The following is a 20,483-nucleotide window of genomic DNA, read 5'->3' on the forward strand; positions in this document are numbered from 1 at the left end:
GTCAGCAGTAGGGGTTATTTAAGTGGAGATTATATGTTTGTTTGTATCTGTGGTGTGGGCTTGAGGAATGGGGTTGCACCCCGAAACATTGCCTATATGTCACCTTAAAATATATGGAATTACCTTTGTGATCGTCTCAGAGTGCTGTCTCTTCATTTTGCTATATATTTACTAGAAGCCTATAGAACAAGTTTATCAATAATTTCAAACTCCCTCTGGCCGAATGTTCATAAATGCCTAAATAAGATAAACCAAAATGCTAAACGCAGGTAATACAATGCAGTATTTTCAGATATCCATTTCTTAATCCAAAGGGCTGAAAATAGGACCAATTTACAGAGACCCAGGCTGGCAGAGTGCAATACAACAATGACACCAAAATGCTAAAGCCAGGGTCAATGCCAGAGCATTCCATAACTTCCCAAGTATATACACTCCAGAGTCAAATACTGTGCCAGAGTCTAGGAACACAACTCCAGCAGCTCTATCTAGTTATTATGGAGACACAGTAGGTATGTGAAAAAGACGTCCGAGGTTAAAAGTTATGATTTCCCAGACATGAATCGCTTTTGATCAGGCCCATAACCAAGTCAATGCACTAGAACTTTGCCCAGAATATTAGCAAGGAGGAAGATAGGACAGTATGCCTCTGGAAATAGTATATCTTCACCCACTTTCAGGATTACAATAATGGCCTCAGACATTGATAGGGATAAAGACCCAGCAATTAAATTTAGCAAACTTATACAGGAGTTTTGAATTTTTTTAATTTAGTTTTTTATACTTCCAGGAGGGACACAGTGTACAACTGAACCTTTATTGTTGGGAAATAGATTGCCATGCCTCCAAAAATGTAACCATACCCAAAGATAATGTAGAGAATGCAATGTAGTTCAGATAGAATATTTAGGGCTTTGATAATATATCTGTGCGCTATATAAAACCCATAAATTTCTTGATGCTATACAATATAATATAGCATTGCAGTTAACGGTACCAATTATTTTTCTCCTGCACCGAAGTCTAACCACAGAGGTAGTCCCCATAAAGAGAAAAAAAAAAAGTTACATAATGCAGGATTTCTTCCAGTGTGTGGCTTTATCAGAGATATGACAACACTTGCTGCTTACTCACTGATCTGTTCAATTTGAAAATATTTCTCTAAATAAATCAATACTTATGAATAAACCCCCTTTGTAAAAAAGAAAAGCCGAACCACATACCAAAATTTTCCATTAATGCAAAAATGTATTCGGTACTGAGCATTAACAGGAATCAGTTATACTTGACAATACTTTTGTATAACACTGCTATACTAGAGTCCCAAGAGACAGTATTTATTTTTTTATACATACACACAGCAAAAATTTTATACACGAGCTAAAACAATTTCTAGAAAGGCAAAAAGTAACTTTTTATTTAAAAAAACAAAGTACATAAATCTTCCCAATGGGCTCATTACCAAAAGTGATACATCAATTTCATGTTGTTGTTGCCAATGGTCTGCTGCTCTGGCAGTGAAGCAATTAACGACTGAGATTTTACTAGTTACAAAAAACTGATTGAAGCAGTTTATGCTTTATTTTAGGATGGAGGAAATGCATGTAAATAAAATAGAAATGTTCATATGTATGGGATTTTACAGTTATTATAGAAGGCACAAAACTAAGGAAAAAAAAAAAAAAAAAGGAGAGGATGCGATAGGACAAGTCAGCAGGCCAGTAATAGAAAAAGGAGGTAGAGAAATCGAGCTCATGATCTTAAGCAGAATTTCTAGAAGAGTCTACTTTCTAAAAAAGTTACATGTAACATTTTGTTAATGGTGGATTAAGAGAAACAAATCAAATCTACAAATAAAGAGGTGATCAAGTATTGATCCTTTGAGTCCAAAGCTAGTGAACTGGTGACCAGTGTTTTTACAATAAAGACCAACAGCACAAACCAGAGGTCTGTTGAACTCAATATTAGCAGTAGATGTGAACACATGGCCTGCACCTGTAAAGTCATGTAGAATTCCATAACCTGGAGTTTGGCTATTTGATAAGTAGGGGAGAAAGAGTGGGCTTTGGCATAGTCCTATGATAATTGGGAAAAAAATAAAACCCATATACAACATATACTTATAGGCCTCCAGAAGTGCCTAACTACTTTCTTTACATGGGCTTCATCCTAAATACAATTTTAAGATGAGTTATCTTATAACAATAAGATTCAGCATGATAAAGTAACATTGATCAGTAATCTTTAAAATATTATGTAAGCGTGTGAAATGTAAAAACCATAGCGTTAGTAGGCACAAACCTTTGAAGTGCTGCCTTGTTTTACAGATAAATTTAATTGCCCCCTTTCATGCTTTGTTTTAAGTTGCGCTAATTAATGGGTGCCCAATGTTGCAATTCAATTGCTTTTGGGTGCCCATTAGTTAGCACACTTGACGCGCCCGATTAGACCGGGTTTAACCATGTAAAATGGCTAAACCCGTCTAAAGACCTGGTTAAGGCGCCCAAATCATGGACTTTTCACACATTTCTGCTAGGCTCCTCAGGAGACAGCAAGCGGAACTAACAACAGAATCGCCCCACTACAGTTTAAAGTTATAGAAATAAAAAGGTTTTTGATCAAAGCAAAACGCCACTAAACAACGTTCTAGTTAATAGTTACTGTTCTTTGTCAAATTTATATATAAAAAAAAAAAAAATCACATCAGTTTTACATTTGCAGGATAGTAATACAATAAATTAAAGACAAAAAAAAAAAAACTCAGACTACAGACCTCTCATTGCTATATTCTTAGTGTGACCATGAATCGACCCATAACAGTTATTAATGAGTAAGCCTTCAAAAGGCCTGGACCCTTAGGGAAGAAGTGGGGTGTGAGAGGGATTAGAAGAGTTTACATTGGTGCCACAGCCTTTTGTCAGTGAAGGCTTAATACTGTAAATGCATACCAAATCAGCACATCTTAAAAACAAATCCACACAGCTTCATCATTAAGGTTAACTATTAAAATATTTTAAAATAGATTAGCTTCTTTGCCATAATTCTGAAGCCTGACTTATGAGAAGAAACCTCAAAAGCCACGATTCCAGTGCTTGATTCATTCTAGCAACATATCCAAAGTAAGACAGAATCCAAGCGTTGGATGGACTAAGTTGTTCCCACTTGATCCTGTTAAATACAATCTTCCAGTGGGTGGCAAATACTTGGCCACAGCAGTCAAATACAAAAATAAGACACTAGAAAATAGAAGCCTACATTTGAAGAGAGTTAAAAATGGTTTGTGAATAAACAGCATTAAGGCACGTGTTCACATTCATACAACAGAAGAATTAAAAAAAAAAAAATTGCAATATGAAGTTTTTCTGATAAAATGTTTTTGTAGAACAGCTAGAAAAAAAAATTAAGAAAAAAGTGTTTCAAAACGAGGCTTAAAAATAAATCTATCCTAATTTGGGACGAATGTGCAGTTTAAGGATTATCTGTTGAGTTTCTCTCTGCAGCACTAGTTATACTTCAGTCTCATATGTGGCTCTCCTCTTCTTTCGCAACATCATCAGAATTCTGGGGAAGAACAGCCAGTTCATTGTTGACCTTGTGTTCTGCTTCACCACCGTTTGCCTCTTGGCTGCGCTTTTTCTCTTCTGCTTTCTTTTCCTTTGCTGAAAGTCTGTAATGAATGGTCATGCCAATAAAAAGGTAAACTGAAGCAACGATCAGCACTATCCCACAAGCTTGATAGGTGTACTTGTAGTCTCCATACATGTCATTTAATTTACCTACAGGGAAAAAAAAAAAAAAACTTGTCAGAAGCTGAATCAGATAATAAATAACATTACATGTATGCATATATTACCTGCAACCTATAAAAATGGCATAAACCATTGTTACTAAGGACATGCTTGATACATATGACAACAAATAATTGAAAAAAAAATTTCATATATTTCTGTATACTGTTTTTTTTTTTGTAAATATATCCTATCATAAATATACTAAGAAACACGCAGTGAAGCATACCTTTTCTGCAGCCTTGTGATGGTACTAATATTTGAGCTAATTTATGGTTGACTTAAGAGCAAGCACTAGGGGCATGCTAAAAATCATATATGAAAGAGCATATATAAAATAGAAATTCTAACTTTTGTTAAAAGCATACCAACAACATTTGTCATGCAAGCAAACAAAGTACTACTGGGTTTTTCTTTACCTAGAAGGGGTGGTCCAAGGAGAACAGGGCAACATTCCACAATAGTTACCAAGCCAACAGCACTTGAAAACCTCTGTGCACCAACCAAATCCATCAAGGTTTCAAAAAGGACAGAGCTGAGCCAACCAAAAGCAAAGCCAAAAAATGCAGCATAGATGGCAAAGCCAACATAATCCGATGACATTGGAGCCAGCAGGTGGCATACTCCATTGTAGAGAACGGCTACAGCAAAGAAATACTGCACCTTGGGCCTCACCCATTTGGTATTTGCTACAATCCCCATGGAAGGTCTGGCAACCATGTCTACAAAAGCTAGAATTGAAAGCAAAAAGGCAGCAGACTCGTTGGAAATATTCTTGCTTTTTGCATAATTGCTGAGAAAGACTAATGGTGCAAAAAGTCCAAAGAACATAATTGTATGTCCAGATAGGTATATCAAGAATCCTCGATGAGTAAAGAGAGAAAAATCCAAGAATTGGTTGATTGTCTGAAAGAAGGTTGGCTTGGTTTTTGCCTTGCCATCAATTAGGTCTTTGTTAGCATCCCCGTCTTCTTTTGAGATGCATTTTCCAGCTTCCTCCAATACTTCCTTTGTCACTTTCTTTTTCAAATTGTCAGGCTTTGGTCCAATGGGGCGCATCAGAGAACCTGCGACACAGCAATTCAGTAGAAGTCCACCGAGAATTAAAAAGCTTCCTCTCCAACCAAATATGCTATAGAAGTACTGATTCATAGGCGCTAGTGTAGACAGAAATACAGGACTTCCTGCCATGGCAAGTCCATTAGCAATTGGTCTCCTCTTGTAGAAATATTTACCAATCATTGTCAAGGCTGGATTCAAGTTAAATGCAAGACCAAACCCTGGGGAAAAGAAAAAAAAAAATTAAGCTGTATTGGCGATTTGTAATACACACAAATAAAACTCCATGACCAAGAAATACCTAGTTCGTAAACAGTGTTTAGTTCTCAATGAACTAACCAGTCAGTCTGATAGATTTACGCAAATTATGGACAAGTAGCTACCAATAATATTGTGTAGAAGATAAAAAGGAAAATAAAAGGACAGGGAAATATTGATGAAATACAAGATATGTCTGATAATCAAATTAGAAATGTATTCTTGAAATTAAGTTGAACAGTTTGAAACATTGCTCTCGAGATGCCATGGTAATGTAAAATGAGGAGCACACAGGTGGTTGAAAATGGAGAGACTTCTACATTATATATAACAAAAATCGTAGATATATACACATAAGCACACCACTTTACTAGGTGCACATGAGCACCTTGTTAATGAGAGGGATCAGAGGATTGTCAGTCTGGTTTGAACTGACAGGACAGTGACAGTAACTCTAATAACCCTGCATTACAGCATGCAGAAGAGCATCTCTGATCGCACAGCATAATGAGCCTTGGTGGATGGTCTGCAGCAACAGACCACCATGCAAGGTTCCACTCATGTTACCTAAGAACAGAAACGGAGGCTACAGTGTGCAAAAGTTAATCAAGCTGACCAGCTGACATTTGTAAAAACAATGCCTGGCCATGACAAATCTCGACTTCTGCTGCAACATGCAGATGATAAAGTCAGAATTTGGCATAACATTGATCCATCCTGCTTTGTGTCAATGGATCGGGCTAGTGACTGGTGTAATGGGGATGTAGTTACCACATCGGCGGATGGCATGCCACCAGTCTGAAACCCGACACGGGACTTAAGATAGGCATCGAAATACCGATGCCGGAATACAGCCCAAACGAGGTAATCCGGCGGCGTCTCAGTTGTAAGTCCCAGGGCGGGGTGGGGGGGGGGGGGGGGCGCTTGGCGGTTACAGTTAGGCACCACTGGGGGTGGGGTAGGCTACAAGAAGAGAGAGATTGTTAGGGGGAGAGGGAGAGGGTAAGTATACTTACACGACCCGGGATACCAACCAACCATCGGGATGCTACTGTCGGTATTATGAGAAGAGGCTTCCTGACTGCCGGCATTTACATACTGATTACAGTGTAATTGTGTGGGGGAATGTTTTTGGCACACATTAGGCACCTTTAGATTATTTGAGCATGGTTTTAAATGTCACAGCCTACCTCAGTAGATCATGTGCTTTTTGTAGAACATGTGATTTAGGGACAAAGCCTACCCATCTTTTAATGGCTATTTCCACATGAAATAACACACAAATGTCGCAAAACACAATCCACAAAACATGGCATTCAGTCTTCTCCAATGGCACCAAATCTCAATCCAATAGAGCACCCTTGTGATGTGGAGGAACAGGACATTTGCAGCATGAATTAATGTTTTCATATCAATAAGGGCCAGAAGCTCTAAGGAATGTATACAGCAACATACTGAACCCATGTCATGAAGATTTGAGGCTGCTCTGGGGGCAAAGCGTAGGGTCCTACCAGCGCTAATGGACTTCAGACAGTTGCTACTGACCACATAAGACCTGGGCAACTGAACATATTGTCAGAACACACATAGTAGAAAAGGAGAGACTTCCTATTGTATCAAAACTGCACCACATAAGAGACTGAACTCAAAACGAAGGGTCCATACTTTCAAATTCCAGTTTATTTAGTAACAGAACAGGTACTCAGGACTTAATTGTGGACTACTAGAGGGTCTATGGTTCGGAATACATGCTGTGCAGGACTGTTCAGAGCACGACTATTGCATCATAAATAATAAAGATTTAGGCAGATAAAACTGATTATACAATTGAGAAGAAGGAACTTTTCTTATAGATTGTAATTAATCAATAAATTGGTTTGTTAAATTATCACTACAATTCAAGAAGTAATGTTCACATACTGTAGTATCAATTGGTATTTATTACACAGGGAAAATTAAGGATACTGAATACCTTCCTGCATGGGAGTGCACCAGCCTTGATAAAGACGTACCATCTTACATGGTTTTTAACAAAAAATGAAAGTAACATTTTTATACCATCTGCACTTAATAGGTGGCAGTGTAGTTTATGGTAGCACCTTGGAAACCTATCCATTTTCTTCAATTCTACCCATCAGACAGACACACACACACACACACACACACACACACACTAACCTCCGATAACTCCAATACAAAAATATAGTTCAGTCACTGTGTTACAGAATGAGGCTGCAATTAGCCCAGTTCCAGCAAGAACGCCACCACATATCATAATAGGCCTGCTTCCATACTTGTTCACCAGTACACTGCTTATAGGACCTGTGGGGAATAAGAAAGAAGAACAATAATATACTTTGTGAAAGACAACTGAACACAATTTTATTCAAATTTTAACCAGTATTCAAGTGCTGTTAATATGGCCGTGCATTAAGCAAAGATAAGATTGAAACGTGCTAAGTATTCACACTTGCATGTTTACTGAAGTGGTAAGGCAACTTCCAGGTCAAGAAGAATTAAGATAAAACAAACTGATATTTGAAAACTAACTAAAAATTCCTTGCTCACATCGGTCTTATTGTTTAGAAGGTTGTGCACTACCAAAAAGATTTGTAGTACATTAGGTTACAAGAGGAAAGGGCCCTAACACCATACAAAATAAGACAGATTGCAAACCTATCACTCATTAAGAACAGTTTACTTTGCTTTCCCTGGAAAACAAAGTAAAGTAATGAGCACACACGGTCCATTAGCTCCAAGCCATAAGTCAGCAGTTCCTATAGCTTGCATTGAAGTAAAATGTTAGTGTAAATGAAAAACATTTCCTAACTTAATGACGGTGTGTTTAAAGCTGTAGTCAGACGAAAAGGGAATGTCAGAACTTACAGCTATTGTTAAATACCTGCAACACAGCGGTTATTGCTCAGAATAAAGAATTTAAATGCTGTCAAACTCCTGGTAGAGGAGATGTATTCAGGGACATTCAAAAATCAATATTAAGAAAACACTAATGCCAAAAACTTCCTAGCTCAGGGCTTGACAAATCCCAGGGGCCAGGTCGCCATGGCTACCAGATTTTGCAGTGAGGGAGGAAGCAGATCCTCATCAGCCCCCGTGAAGATTCGTGCCTATAGTATTGCAGCGTTCATTTCATGCACAGGAGTGCATGTGCTGAGTGTCGTCTGAGGTGACTGCTGTGCCTGTGTTCGTCCTGGCCTGCGCTGTATCCTCCTGTCCTGCTCTGACCCCTGCTGTCTGTCCCAGTCTACGCTGATCCTCCTGTATGTCCCGGCTGTCTACTGTCGCCTATCTCTGGCTGCATAGAGCTCCCCGGTAATAGGGTCTATGCGTGGCCAGGGATTGCGGAGCGGCTTCAGAGGGATAGTGGTGTGACCATGAGGGGAGGAGCGGTTCTGTTGTACTTTCTGGCACCATTGTTTTATATGAAATGTGGTGCGTTATTACTGGAGGGCGGGGGGGGTGGAGCAGGGAAAAATTTGTCAAGCCCTGTCCTAACGGATACCCCTTTTCCACTAGACTGCCAGGTCACACACGGGATTATGTTCACACACCCATTCCAGGCGCGACCCGGCTGAGACCTTTGTCAGACAGACGGCCCGACCCTAATGTCAGGTCGATTACACCATCGGCGTCACATGATGAGCCAGCGCTTGGAGAATCTCTCATCTAGAAACGCCGGCTCTTCCTATACAGAGAACGGGACCAGGGCCACATCGACCCGGGTTACCCGTTGACACTGCATCACGACCAGGGTTGAAATGCTGGGTCACTCAACCCAGCTTATTTCAACCCTGCCCTTTTACACCAAACAATAACCCTGGTTGCTGTGAGCTCACGTGCAAAAGCCCAGGTTATTGGAGCTAGTGGAAAGGGGGAAGAGAATGACCATATGCACAGTGCGATCAGTAGATGAACACACAAATTTCCAAATTTGACAAGCTGGAAACCAAAGGGAAGAAGAAAATAGTTTCTGTAGAAATCAAGCATTGGTTTCATACACATCTATTGCAAATCATACAAAGGTTAGTATACAAAGGCTTGGATAGAGTACATTTCCCTGCAAGTGGATGAGCTTTAACAGAAGTTCCATTAGTCAACAATTAAAAACAATTACCAAATATGGACATTAGTAATCAGTTTTAGGTGTAGGATAATTTAACTAAGAGAGGACAACTTGTTACATGAAATTGGCATCTCTGTACATGTAGTCTACACTAGCCTTTCCAGGACTATTGAATTACCTTCTTATTGTAGCCATACATCGCTCTTCATGTCATTAATTGTGAACAAAATGATCATGTAATTTTAACAGACTATTAAGGTCCTACAGCAAGCAAGCAAACATCTCATTGTCTCACACACTAGCTCAGCACAAATAAGCATAAGCCAAGTTAAAAAAGGTCTTTTTGAAGTTAATAACTTTCCATTTGACAAGAGATGCACTGTACATTTATAGGACATTAGTGGGAGAAAAAAAAAATATGGAAGGTTTGAGGTAAAAATGATGGTTAAGATCTTATTAATTATATCGAGGCAAAAAGATGTGCATCTTAAAAACAAAAAAAACACACCACCTTAGCATTAAAGCTGCAACACAGACCTGAAGAAAAATAAATAAATACATGGAATTGGTGGATTTACACAAAACAATTGTAAATCCAGCATATTGTTTACTCATTAACACACAACACCAAGGCTAAACCAAACACGGTGATGTCACACGTACCAGTTACTGACTTAAGCTTGGTACACACTATACAATATATTGTGCAATCTTGGAACTTTCAACCAATTTGCACAACCATTGTATAGTGTGTAAACCAATCTGTTGTTTCGACATGTCATTCATGGCATCATCCCTTCTGACGTGTTGCATGTCAGATGGGGCGACGATTCCACAGACGAAGCAGTGTTAATACATGAAGAATGGAACTATAAACTGCGTTGTCACAGCAGATAGTGTAGTGTGTACAGCAATATGATATATTGTTACATAGCATTTCCGCGTCACACCATCACTCTGGTGTGTAGTGTGTACCTAGTTTAAAGGGTCCATTTACTAAGCGGTGTTAGGAGATAAAGTGAATGGAGGTAAGGTACCAGCCAATCAGCTCATAACTGCCATGTCACAGGCTGTGTTTGAAAAACAAGAGATATGGTAAGAACTTACCTTTGTTGTTAGCTCTGTTTCTACAAAGTCCAGAGGGTTGACCTTGGGGTATAGCTGGATCTGGATCCACGGGTACCACGCAGTTAAAGCTTTTTGCTGCTCCCAGGATGCACTGGGTCCATCCTCCTCTATACCCCGCCTCAGCCACAGGCACCTCAGTTGGTAAGTAGCCAAGGCCAGAGGAGGAAAAAAAAAAAAAAAAACAGAGAGAAGGAAGACTGGAACACACAAGAACCATACTCACAGAAAGGGAGACAGAAAACCGGTGCCCAGCCACATAGCCCATATGAAGCCAGGTGTGTCAGGGCGGGCACCCTGTGGACTTCGTAGAATTAGAGATAATAAAAGGTAAGTTCTTACTATATCTCTTGTTTTCTATTCAGGGTCCATAGGGGATCCATAGAGGATCCACAGGGTTGACCTTGGGACAGTCCCAAAGCAGTACAACTAAGGGCGGGGATGCTTCTGCGCTGAAAGGAGAATCCGGCACCCGAAGGATGCATCCTGAGAGGCGAAGGTGTCAAACGCATAGAACCTTAGAGAAAAGTCTGTATGGAAGACCAGGTGGCCGCATTACACAGCTGAACAGCCGAGGTGCCATGGCCAGCAGCCCACGAGGGACTCACAGACCGAGTGGAATGAGCCTCAGAGGCTGGAACAGGTAAACCCTCCTATGAATAAGCCTCGCAAATAACCAAACGGGCCAAAGTTTGTTTGTTGGCAGGTCAACCCCTCTTGTAAAAACCAAAGAGGACGAACAAAGAATCAGATTTGCGAATGGAACTAGTCTAGTCCACATAAACTTTGACAGCACGGATAACATCTAAGGAAGCGACTGGAAGGCCCTGTAGACGGACCGAAGTTCCAGAATTTTGATGGAAAGAACCGCTTCTTCTGCCATCCAACGGCCCTGAAGTGAAAGTGGACCCGACACTGCCCCCCAACCCCGGAGGACTGGCATCTGTCGTGAGCAGAACCTAGTCCGGGATCCAAAAGGGGCGACCCTTGGTGAGATGAGATGTCTGAAGCCACCGACAGGCGCACCTCCGGAGACAACACCAGCATCTGAGTCCTGATCCGGTGTGGTAACCCGTTCAATTTGGATAGAATCAGCCCCTGAAGGGGCAGAGAATGAAACTGGGCATACTCCACCATGTCGAATGTCGACACCATGGACCTCAGAACTCTCATTGCCAAGTGAACAAACACCTGGGAACTGAGACAACTGCTCACTCGTAGTTGTAGGGAGGAAATCTTGTCTTGAGTCAGAAAGATCCTTTGCTAACAAGAGTCCAGAAGGGCTCCCAAATGAACCATCCTCTGTGACGGAATGAAGGAGGACTTCTTCCAGTTTATCAGCCACCCGTGCGCTTGCAGACAAGCGATTATCAGGTGCAGATGTTGCAAAAGTACCTCCGGAGAGCCTGCCAGCAATAGGTGGTCGTCCAGATACGAAAGAAGCCGTATACCCTGGCTGCGCAGATGGGCAGCCATGACAGCCATAATTTTGGTGAACACCCTTGGAGCTGTGGAAAGGCCAAAGGGCAGAGCCTGAAACTGGAAGTGAAGCTGACGTATAGCAAACCTCAGATACCGCTGGTGTGAAGGTGCTATAGGAACATGGAGGTGGGGGTCCTGGATGTCCAGGGAGACCATATAATCCCCCAGTTAACACAGCCAGAATGATGGAACGCAAAGCTTCCATCCTGAAAGTGGGCACTCTGCGGAACTTGTTCAACGATTTCAGGTTGAGGATAGGTCAATGAGACCCATTGGGTTTCGGAACCAGAAATAGAAAAGAATGGTAACCCGTCCCGCGTTGAGAAAGCAGAATGGGAACAACCACCCCTGCTTTCTGCAAGGACTCTATGGCTTGCTGAATCTGCAAGGCCTTGGTCTTGTCCTGAGCAAGACTCATGCAGAAGAACTGTTGGAGGGGGGGGGGGGGGGGTCAGTGACAGAAGGACAGGGCGTACCCCTGAGAGACCACTTCTCGTACCCAAGCATCCATGGTGGTATTGCACCAGCACTGGGCGAATTGAAGAAGTCGGCCTCCCACTAAGACTCCCCCAGAGAGGCCCGTCCCATCAGGCTGAAGGCTTATCTTCTGGCTTGGAAGCAGGGTGTCTAATGCTCCAAGCCTGCTTCTTTGGTTTAGGGGCAGCCTTGGTTGACAACTGCCTCGGGAAGGACTGACCCTTGGACTTACCCTGAGTACGAAAAGACCGAAAGGCTGATGTCCTAGCATTAGAAGGCGCAGCTGCTGATGACAAACGCCGACTTAGACTTTGCCAAGGTATCAACAATTTTGCCCAGGTCAGGACCAAACAAAATCTCCCCATTAAAGGGTAAGGCCTCCAGGCCCTTCTTGGAATCCGCATCCGCTCTCCAAGAACGAAGCCACAAAGACCAGCGCGCAGAGACCGGTGCCGCCGATACTCGGCAAGTCAGAAGACTGGCATCCAAAAGACGCTTCTCCAATATAGGTAGTGGCATCCCTCATCTGTCCAACTAAAGCTCTCTGAACCTCCGGAAAAGTATCTTCCAGTACATTGGCCCAGCTCTCAATGGCTTTAGCCACCCAAGAGATGGCCATGGACAAATGGGCCACCACCCCAGAGAGGGAATAAATGGATTTTAAACAAGTCTCCACCTTCCTGTCCGTTGGATCCTTTAGGGATGAAATGGACGGCATAGGCAAGGTAGCACTCTTGATTAAGCGAGTGACATGAGAATCCACCGCAGGTGGGGTTTCCCACTTTTTGCAATGACTTGAGGGAAACGGATAACTAGATGCTAAACGTTTCTGCGGCTGGAACCTTTTAATAGGCGACTGCCACGCCTCCGCCAAATGATCAGTCAGCTGGTCAGAGAGAGGAAAAACAGCCGAAGTCACCTTTGCCTGTTTAAAATTTGGATACTTGGGACTTCGGGGCTGGGGCGTCATCCTCATATCAAGAATGGACCGCACATTAATGGAAGATTTCGTCTCCACTTCACAGGCAGGGGAATCCGAATCAGAGTCCTCAGGCAATTTACCCTAATCCGAGGACGCATGAGTCTAATAGCTGCGCAGACTGGGATGACAACAGTGCATTTTTACACCTTCTGAGGCTTGTCACTAAGCAACAGTTTGAAAGGCTGAAGATGAGGCCGCCAAACTCTATACCGAACTGGAGAACACATCCACCCATGGTGGTTGACCCGCCTGCGGGAGACCCTGGAAGGGAATGACTGACTGCTGCGTCACTGGAGGAGACTGAATATACATGGGGAACCCCGTATATGGATTAACAGTCTGAGGCCCAGGGGAGACTGCAATAATTGCAGTATACCCAGAGAAGGGGGGATGGCTGTTTGGGGTAACCCACTATGGGGAAGAGCAGTCGGGACTGCCAGACGGTCCGCGACGGAAGCCAGCACCTAAGAAAACACCGCCCAAGGAGGATCCTGTCCCGAAGTTGGGGGTGTTAGAGGGACCAGGTAACTGACTGCACCTCACACACCGCCCATCCTGTGATAAATCCTCCATATTCGCCCCTGCAGCGCAGCGTCTGCAGGAGAGCACAGTGGGAGCCATAAAGCGCTCAACTTCCTCATCAGACATGACATAATATATATATATATATATATATATATACACACACATACACACAGCAATACAACAGGGAAGCTCAGTGTTTACTTGTGGCGCACCCATAAGCATGCAGCATACAAGACCACAAATATGGCACTATGTAGCACACAACAGTATGTGACCGACCTCACAAATACATGAATTTATATAAGTGAGATCCAAGAAAAGCCCTTCCCACACACACCTGTCAGGGCTGTAGGAGAAGGAAAGGGATAGTCATAGACGGACAGTAAGTAGAAATAAAGCAGAGACAGCACTAGCAAAAGTCACATACAATGCAGAAAGTTAATACTCACTGCACCTTGTCACTACAATCAACCGCCCAGATTCAGTGTCTGGGAGGGCTATAGTGCGGTGTACGCTGTCCTTTAGCAGGGAGAGGTACACAGGGGGACCGACCGCACACTGCCTGCGAGATCTGCGCTGCCACTGAGAGAAGATGGCCGCCGGAGACCTCAGAGGAGGAGTGGCCGCAGGAGGAAGCAGCTCAGCGTCGCCAGACCTAAACGGAAAGGCGCGCTGAGCTGAGGAGTCGCTAAACAAGGAAGGCTGGCTAGCAATTGACCCCAGGGACGCTGGCTCCCGCTGCCGCATAATACCCTGGTCGTCTAGTGGCCCCGCAGGGTAAGCCTCCGGACGGGGGCCACTGCTAGCGCCTCCGGTCCGTCCCCAGAGACGGGAGGCATGCGACTGCATAGACCAGCATCTTACCTTATCCCCGGCAGCAGTCGTGGGAGAGCCCAGAGCCCGTGCTAGTACAGACTCTGGGGTCCCGCTGCGATCCCCAGATCTGTACTGGCGTTGTGGCGCCAGCGGGGTGTAGGAGCAGCAGCTTGGACATCCAATGGACAGTCTGATGCTGCCACTCTAAAGAGTCAATACAAATATGAGATATGGTAAGAACTTACCTTTGTTATCTCTATTTCTACGAAGTCCATAGGGTTCCACAGGATACCTTGGGGTATAGGTGTGACGTCAGTCATCGGGCACCATAGAGTTAAGCTTTCAGCCTCCCAGGATGCACTAGGGTCCCCCTCCTATACCCCGCCCCTGAGCCAAGGCACCTCAGTTAGTTACCAAACCATAGGCCGGAGGAGGAGAAGGAAGAGAGAGAAAAAAAGATCTTGACACACACAAGAATCACATTCTCACCAGAGGGAGACGGAAAAACCGGTGACCAGAGCAAATCCCATCTGCAGCACAGGTGCGACAGGGCGGGAGTCCTGTGGAACCCTATGGACTTCGTAGAAATAGAGATAACAAAGGTAAGTTCTTACCATATCTCATTTTCTACTTCAGGGTCCATAGGGTATCCACAGGATACCGTGGGGATGTCCCAAAGCAGTATCCATTAAGGGTGGGGACGCTCCTGTGCTGAAAGGAGAATCCGCTGCCCGAAGGAAGCATCCTGAGAGGCGAAGGTGTCAAACCTGTAATACCTCACAAAAGGTATGGACAGAGGACCACGTAGCAGCCTTGCAGATCTGGACTGCAGAGGCACCACGTCGAGCTGCCCACGAAGGACCCACAGACCTAGTGGAATGAGCCTTCAAAGAAGGAGGAACCGGCAGGCCTTCATGAAGATAGGCTTCAGAAATAGCCATACGGATCCAGGCTGCCAAAGTTTGTTTGAAGCAGGCCAACCGTTTTTACGGAAGCCATAGAGGACAAACAAGGCGTCCGACTTCCTAAAGGAAGAAGTGTGGTCAACATACGTCCTTAAGGCCCCGCACAACATCCAAAGTGGCCTCACCCACTGAAAGACCAGGTGAGTTAAAAGCCGGAACAACTATTTCCTCGTTAACATGAAACTGGGAAACAACTTTGGAAAGAAATTCAGGTCAAGTGCGGAGTACTGCCCTGTTCCCATGAAAAATCAAGAAAGGGGGTCTACAAGAGAGAGCCCCTAAATCAGAAACACGTCTGGCCGAAGCTATGGCCAGAAGGAAAACAGTCTTAGCTGTTAGCCATTTAAGATCCACTGAGCCCAGTAATTCAAACGGCGGTCCCTGGAGAGCCCTCAGGACCACAGCCAAATACCAAGGCGCCACAGGTGGAACAAAGGGCGGCTGAATGCGGAGAACACCTTGCATAAAAGGTGCATACATCAGGGATTGTAGCAATCCTACGGTGAAACCAGACAGACAGGGCCGAAACCTGTAGCTTTAAAGAAGCAAGGCGAAGCCCATGATCTAGTCCCGCTTGTAGGAAGGCGAGTATCCGAGACAGATGAAATTCCCGCGGTGCATAACCTCTCAGTCGACACCACTGGAAGAACGTATGCCACATGCGATGTTATATCCTCGCGGAAGACGGCTTCCGAGCTCGTAACATGGTACGCACCACAGAGCTGGAAAACCCCCTGGACCTCAGCATGGCTGTCTCAACAGCCACGCCGTCAAAGACAGCAGAGTCAGGTCCGGGTGAAGACAGGGACCCTGCGACAGAAGGTCCGGTCGTAGCGGCAACCGCAGAGGACTGTCCACGGACAGACCTTGAAGGTCTGAGAACCAGTGCCGTCTGGGCCACGCGGGAGCTATCAACAGGAGCGTCCCTCCTTCCTGTTTGAATTTCCGGATTACCCGTGGAAGAAGGGAAACCGGAGGAAACAGGTATGCGAACCGGAACGTCCACCGGACGGACAGAGCATCCACCAGAGACGCCCCTTCGTCTCTTGTGCGAGACCCGTACACTGGCAACTTGTGCCGGGACGCCATGAGGTCGATCTCTGGAAGACCCCATCTGTCCACCAGCAGCTGAAAAACGTCCGGGTGCAGGGACCATTCCCCCGGATGAACGTCCTGGCAACTGAGAAAGTCTGCCTCCCAATTTAGCACTCCCGGGATGAAGACCGCTGATATGGCCGGAAGATTGCGCTCCACCCATACCAGGATCCGAGAGACCTCCACGAGAGCCGCCCGACTTCGGGTTCCTCCTTGCCCGTTTATGTAGGCCACGGTGGTAGCATTGTCCGACTGGACCTGTACCGGACGACCCTGGAGAACCCGGTGTGCCTGCTGGAGAGCATTGAAGACCGCACGGAGTTCCAAGATATTGATTGGAAGCTCCGCTTCTGTCGGGGTCCACCTGCCCTGGAATAAGTGTGGACCCGAAACTGCTCCCCAGCCCCGAAGACTGGCGTCCGTTGTCAACAGGACCCAATTTGGAACACAGAACGGACGTCCCTTGCGGAAATGGGTCGTCTGTAACCACCAGGCAAGGGACAGGCGAACCTCCGGGGTGAGCACAATCGTCTGGGACTTCAGAGACTGAGGCAGCCCGTTCCACTTGGACAGGATCAGGTGCTGCAGAGGTCTGGAGTGAAACTGGGCATATTCCACCATGTCGAACACAGACACCATGGAGCCCAGTAACCTCATCGCCGAGTGTAGAGACACCCGGCGGCTGTGCAGACAACTGCGCACCCTCGACTGTAAAGCAGAGATCTTTTCCCCCGTCACGAAGATCCTTTGCCACTAATAAAAGGTCATCCAAGTACAGCAACATACGGACTCCCTGCAGCCGTAGAGAAGCCGCCATGACCGCCATCACCTTCGTGAACACACGTGGTGCTGTCGCCAGGCCAAAAGGTAACGCCCGAAACTGGAAGTGGTCGCTGCAGATTGCAAACCTGAGGAACTGTTCATGGCGCGAAAGAATAGGGACATGCAGGTAAGCGTCCTGTATGTCCAATGACACCATGTAGTCCCCAGGTTCCAGCGCCAGAATGATGGACCGTAGGGTCTCCATCCGAAACTTCGGCACCTGCAAAGACTTGTTGAGAGCTTTGAGGTTTAGAATCGGACGATACGACCCATTGGGTTTCTGCACCAAAAAAAGATTTGAATAGAAACCCTGGCCCCTCTGGGAGAATGGAACAGGGACTATAACTCCAGCCTGGAGCATAGTGTGCAAGACCTTCCGCAGCTCCGTGGCTTTGTTCCGGTCTGATGGTAGACCCGTGGTGAAGAATCGAGCCGGGGGTCTGTGCCGGAAAGAGATGGCGTACCCTTGGGAGACCACCTCGAGAACCCAAGTGTCTGTCGTGGTAACCGACCAACACCGGGCGAACTGCAGCAGGCGGCCTCCCACTTTGGGATCCCCCAAAGGGAGGCCCGGACCATCAGGCCGCAGGCTTGTCATCTGGCTTAGGGGCCGGACGTCTAGTACTCCATGCCTGCTTCCGAGGCTTGGCCGATTTCTTAGGACAGCCTGTCGAGGAAAAGACTGGTTTGGGCCTGCCCTGGGCCCTATAAGACCGAAAGGACGATGGTCCAGAACCAGAAGGAGCAGCGGCCAACGGGAGACATGCCGATTTGGCTGCCGCCAGCGTGGCCACAATCTTGTCTAGATCCGGACCGAAGAGAACTTCTCCGGTAAATGGCAACGCCTCCAAACCCTTTTTGGAATCACCGTCCGCCTTCCAGGATCGCAACCACAAGGTGCGACGAGCGGCCACCGCTGCTGAAGAAATTCGAGACACCAGGGTACTAATGTCTAAGGCCGCCTCGTTGATATAAGTGGCCAAATCACGGAGATTACCAATCAACTCTGCCTGATCGGCCGGACAGTCGGAATCAAAAGACGCCTCTAATGAATCCGCCCAGCGCTCAATCGCTCTGGCAACCCAGCAAATGGCCATAGCCGGCCGTGCTGCCCCAAAAAAGGGAATAAGCGGACTTCAGGCAGATCTCCACCTTGCGGTCCGTTGCATCCTTAAGGGAGGACATCGATGGCATCGGCAATGTGGCACTACGGACAAGACGGGTCACGTGAGAATCCACCTGTGGAGAGGATTCCCACTTTGCAAAATAATTATCCGCGAACGGATAAGCCACCGCCAGGTGCCTTTGCGGCTGGTAACGTTTACCAGGCTATTTCCACGCCTCCTCTAAATGGTCCATTAACTGACCCGAAAGAGGAAAGACTGTGGCATCGCCCTTCACATCTTTAAAAAAGGCATACTTGGATTTAGCCGCTGGGGGAACTTCGTCCTCAATCACAAGGGCTGTGCGGAGTGCCCGAATAAGTCCAGGAGCATATACTTTGGACTTAGCGTCAGCGTCCTTAGTATGGAGAGGTTCCTGATCGTAAGGATCCAGAATCTCCCCATCATCAGACGTTCCTTCGTCATCCTCATAAAGGAGCCGACAGACGCCACCGGCCGTTTATGTGGCTGCATCACAGACTCCCCTTGCAACACATCCGACAAGTGCTGTACAGAACTCGTCAGGGAGTTAACCCACGCCGGCTCCTGTGAAACCGGGAGCGGGGAAATAGGGAGACTGTGGGGTACCACCAATTGTCTTGGGAAACCCTGCATGGGTGACGACACCACTGACTGCTGGGACAAACCCATCTGTGTAAACGCGGGCTGCGGAGCTAACTGGCCCACTAAGGTCGTAAGCGCCTGAGCGAAACAAGCCCAGGGCGGTTCCTGTACCGGTGCTGTAACCGTAATAGGCCGCGCCATTGACAAACACTGCCGGCAGAGGCCCTCCGCGCTACCCTCCCCCTCCGCTAACGGTACTTTACACGTAGTACACTGTAGCCGGAGAGGAAAATCACTTTCAGACATGATGGCACCAAGTATGTGACCCCTCTCACCAATTATATATTAAATAGGCGAGAGACCACCCTGCAGCACCGCACCGCAAGGGCTTAGCAGAAAGGACAGGGACAGTAATAAAGCTGACAGTCAGAATAGAAGAAAAGTTACAGGCAGCAGCGCTAGCACAGTCACATACAATGCAAAGAAAAATCAATTCCTGCACTAACAGCGCTGATCACTCAACTACGCAGACACAGGGCCTGGTAGGACACAGCGCTGCATACACAGACCTGCCACAGCGGAGGAGAGGTATGCGGGGGAACCCAGACCACGATGCTTCCGTCCAGTGCTTCCAGCAGCGTTCACCATGCGTTCTGGAAAAATGGCCGCCGAGGAGCAGAGAGGAGGCTGGCCTGGGGGAGGAGCGCTGCTACAGGACCAGTCGGCAGTGTGCAGAGAGGGCTGTGCGCAGCGGGGGAGGCGCCGGCTGTGAGACAGGGAAGGCGCGCTCCCCTGGCATGCATTTAACCCCCGGGACGCCGCAGCGCTACCGCTCTGCTGCGGTCCACTGTCCCAGGGGGGTAGTGGAAGCGCAGGTTCTTACCTGGCTCCACGCTGCAGCCTGCCTGCCTGGGGACTCTGGACCATGTAACAGCAGGGATCCACCGCGGGACCCCGCTGCTTACCTTGTTGTCTCCCTTGAATCCGGCCATGGTCCGGAACATCTGGGGTCACCGCTAGGTGTGACCCCAGATGCTCACCAGCATCCCCGGATCGGTACCGGCGTTCTGGTACCGGCGGGGGTGTAGGGAAGACAGCATGGACGTCAGGACTGACTGTCCATGCTGTACATCCAGATGTGCAGCCACAGCTGTATGAAGAAAAGCTTCAGGGGCTCTTCTAGCCCCCACTCCAACAGGTGCACCTGACTCCGGCCGGGCACCAGACGAAACTGAGGTGCCTTGGCTCGGGGGCGGGGTATAGGAGGGGGACCCTAGT

General features: G+C 46.4%; 1 protein-coding gene across 1 annotated transcript in view; it reads right to left on the reverse strand.

The window, feature by feature from the left end:
• Positions 1 to 1,389: 1,389 nt before the first annotated feature.
• The window catches only part of SLC16A1 (solute carrier family 16 member 1), a 48,177-nt gene continuing 29,083 nt past the window's right edge, over positions 1,390 to 20,483 (reverse strand). The window contains exons 3-5 of the mRNA XM_088475447.1: positions 7,284 to 7,427; positions 4,208 to 5,068; positions 1,390 to 3,776 (exon numbers count right to left, since the gene is read on the reverse strand). Of these exons, the coding sequence (XP_088331573.1) occupies positions 3,520 to 3,776; positions 4,208 to 5,068; positions 7,284 to 7,427 (1,262 nt within the window). The 3' untranslated portion in view covers positions 1,390 to 3,519. The remainder of the gene's footprint in view (positions 3,777 to 4,207; positions 5,069 to 7,283; positions 7,428 to 20,483) is intronic.

Source organism: Taudactylus pleione, unplaced genomic scaffold (assembly GCF_031769625.1).
Source record: "Taudactylus pleione unplaced genomic scaffold, aTauple2 ptg000172l, whole genome shotgun sequence".
Lineage (NCBI taxonomy): Eukaryota > Metazoa > Chordata > Amphibia > Anura > Myobatrachidae > Taudactylus > Taudactylus pleione.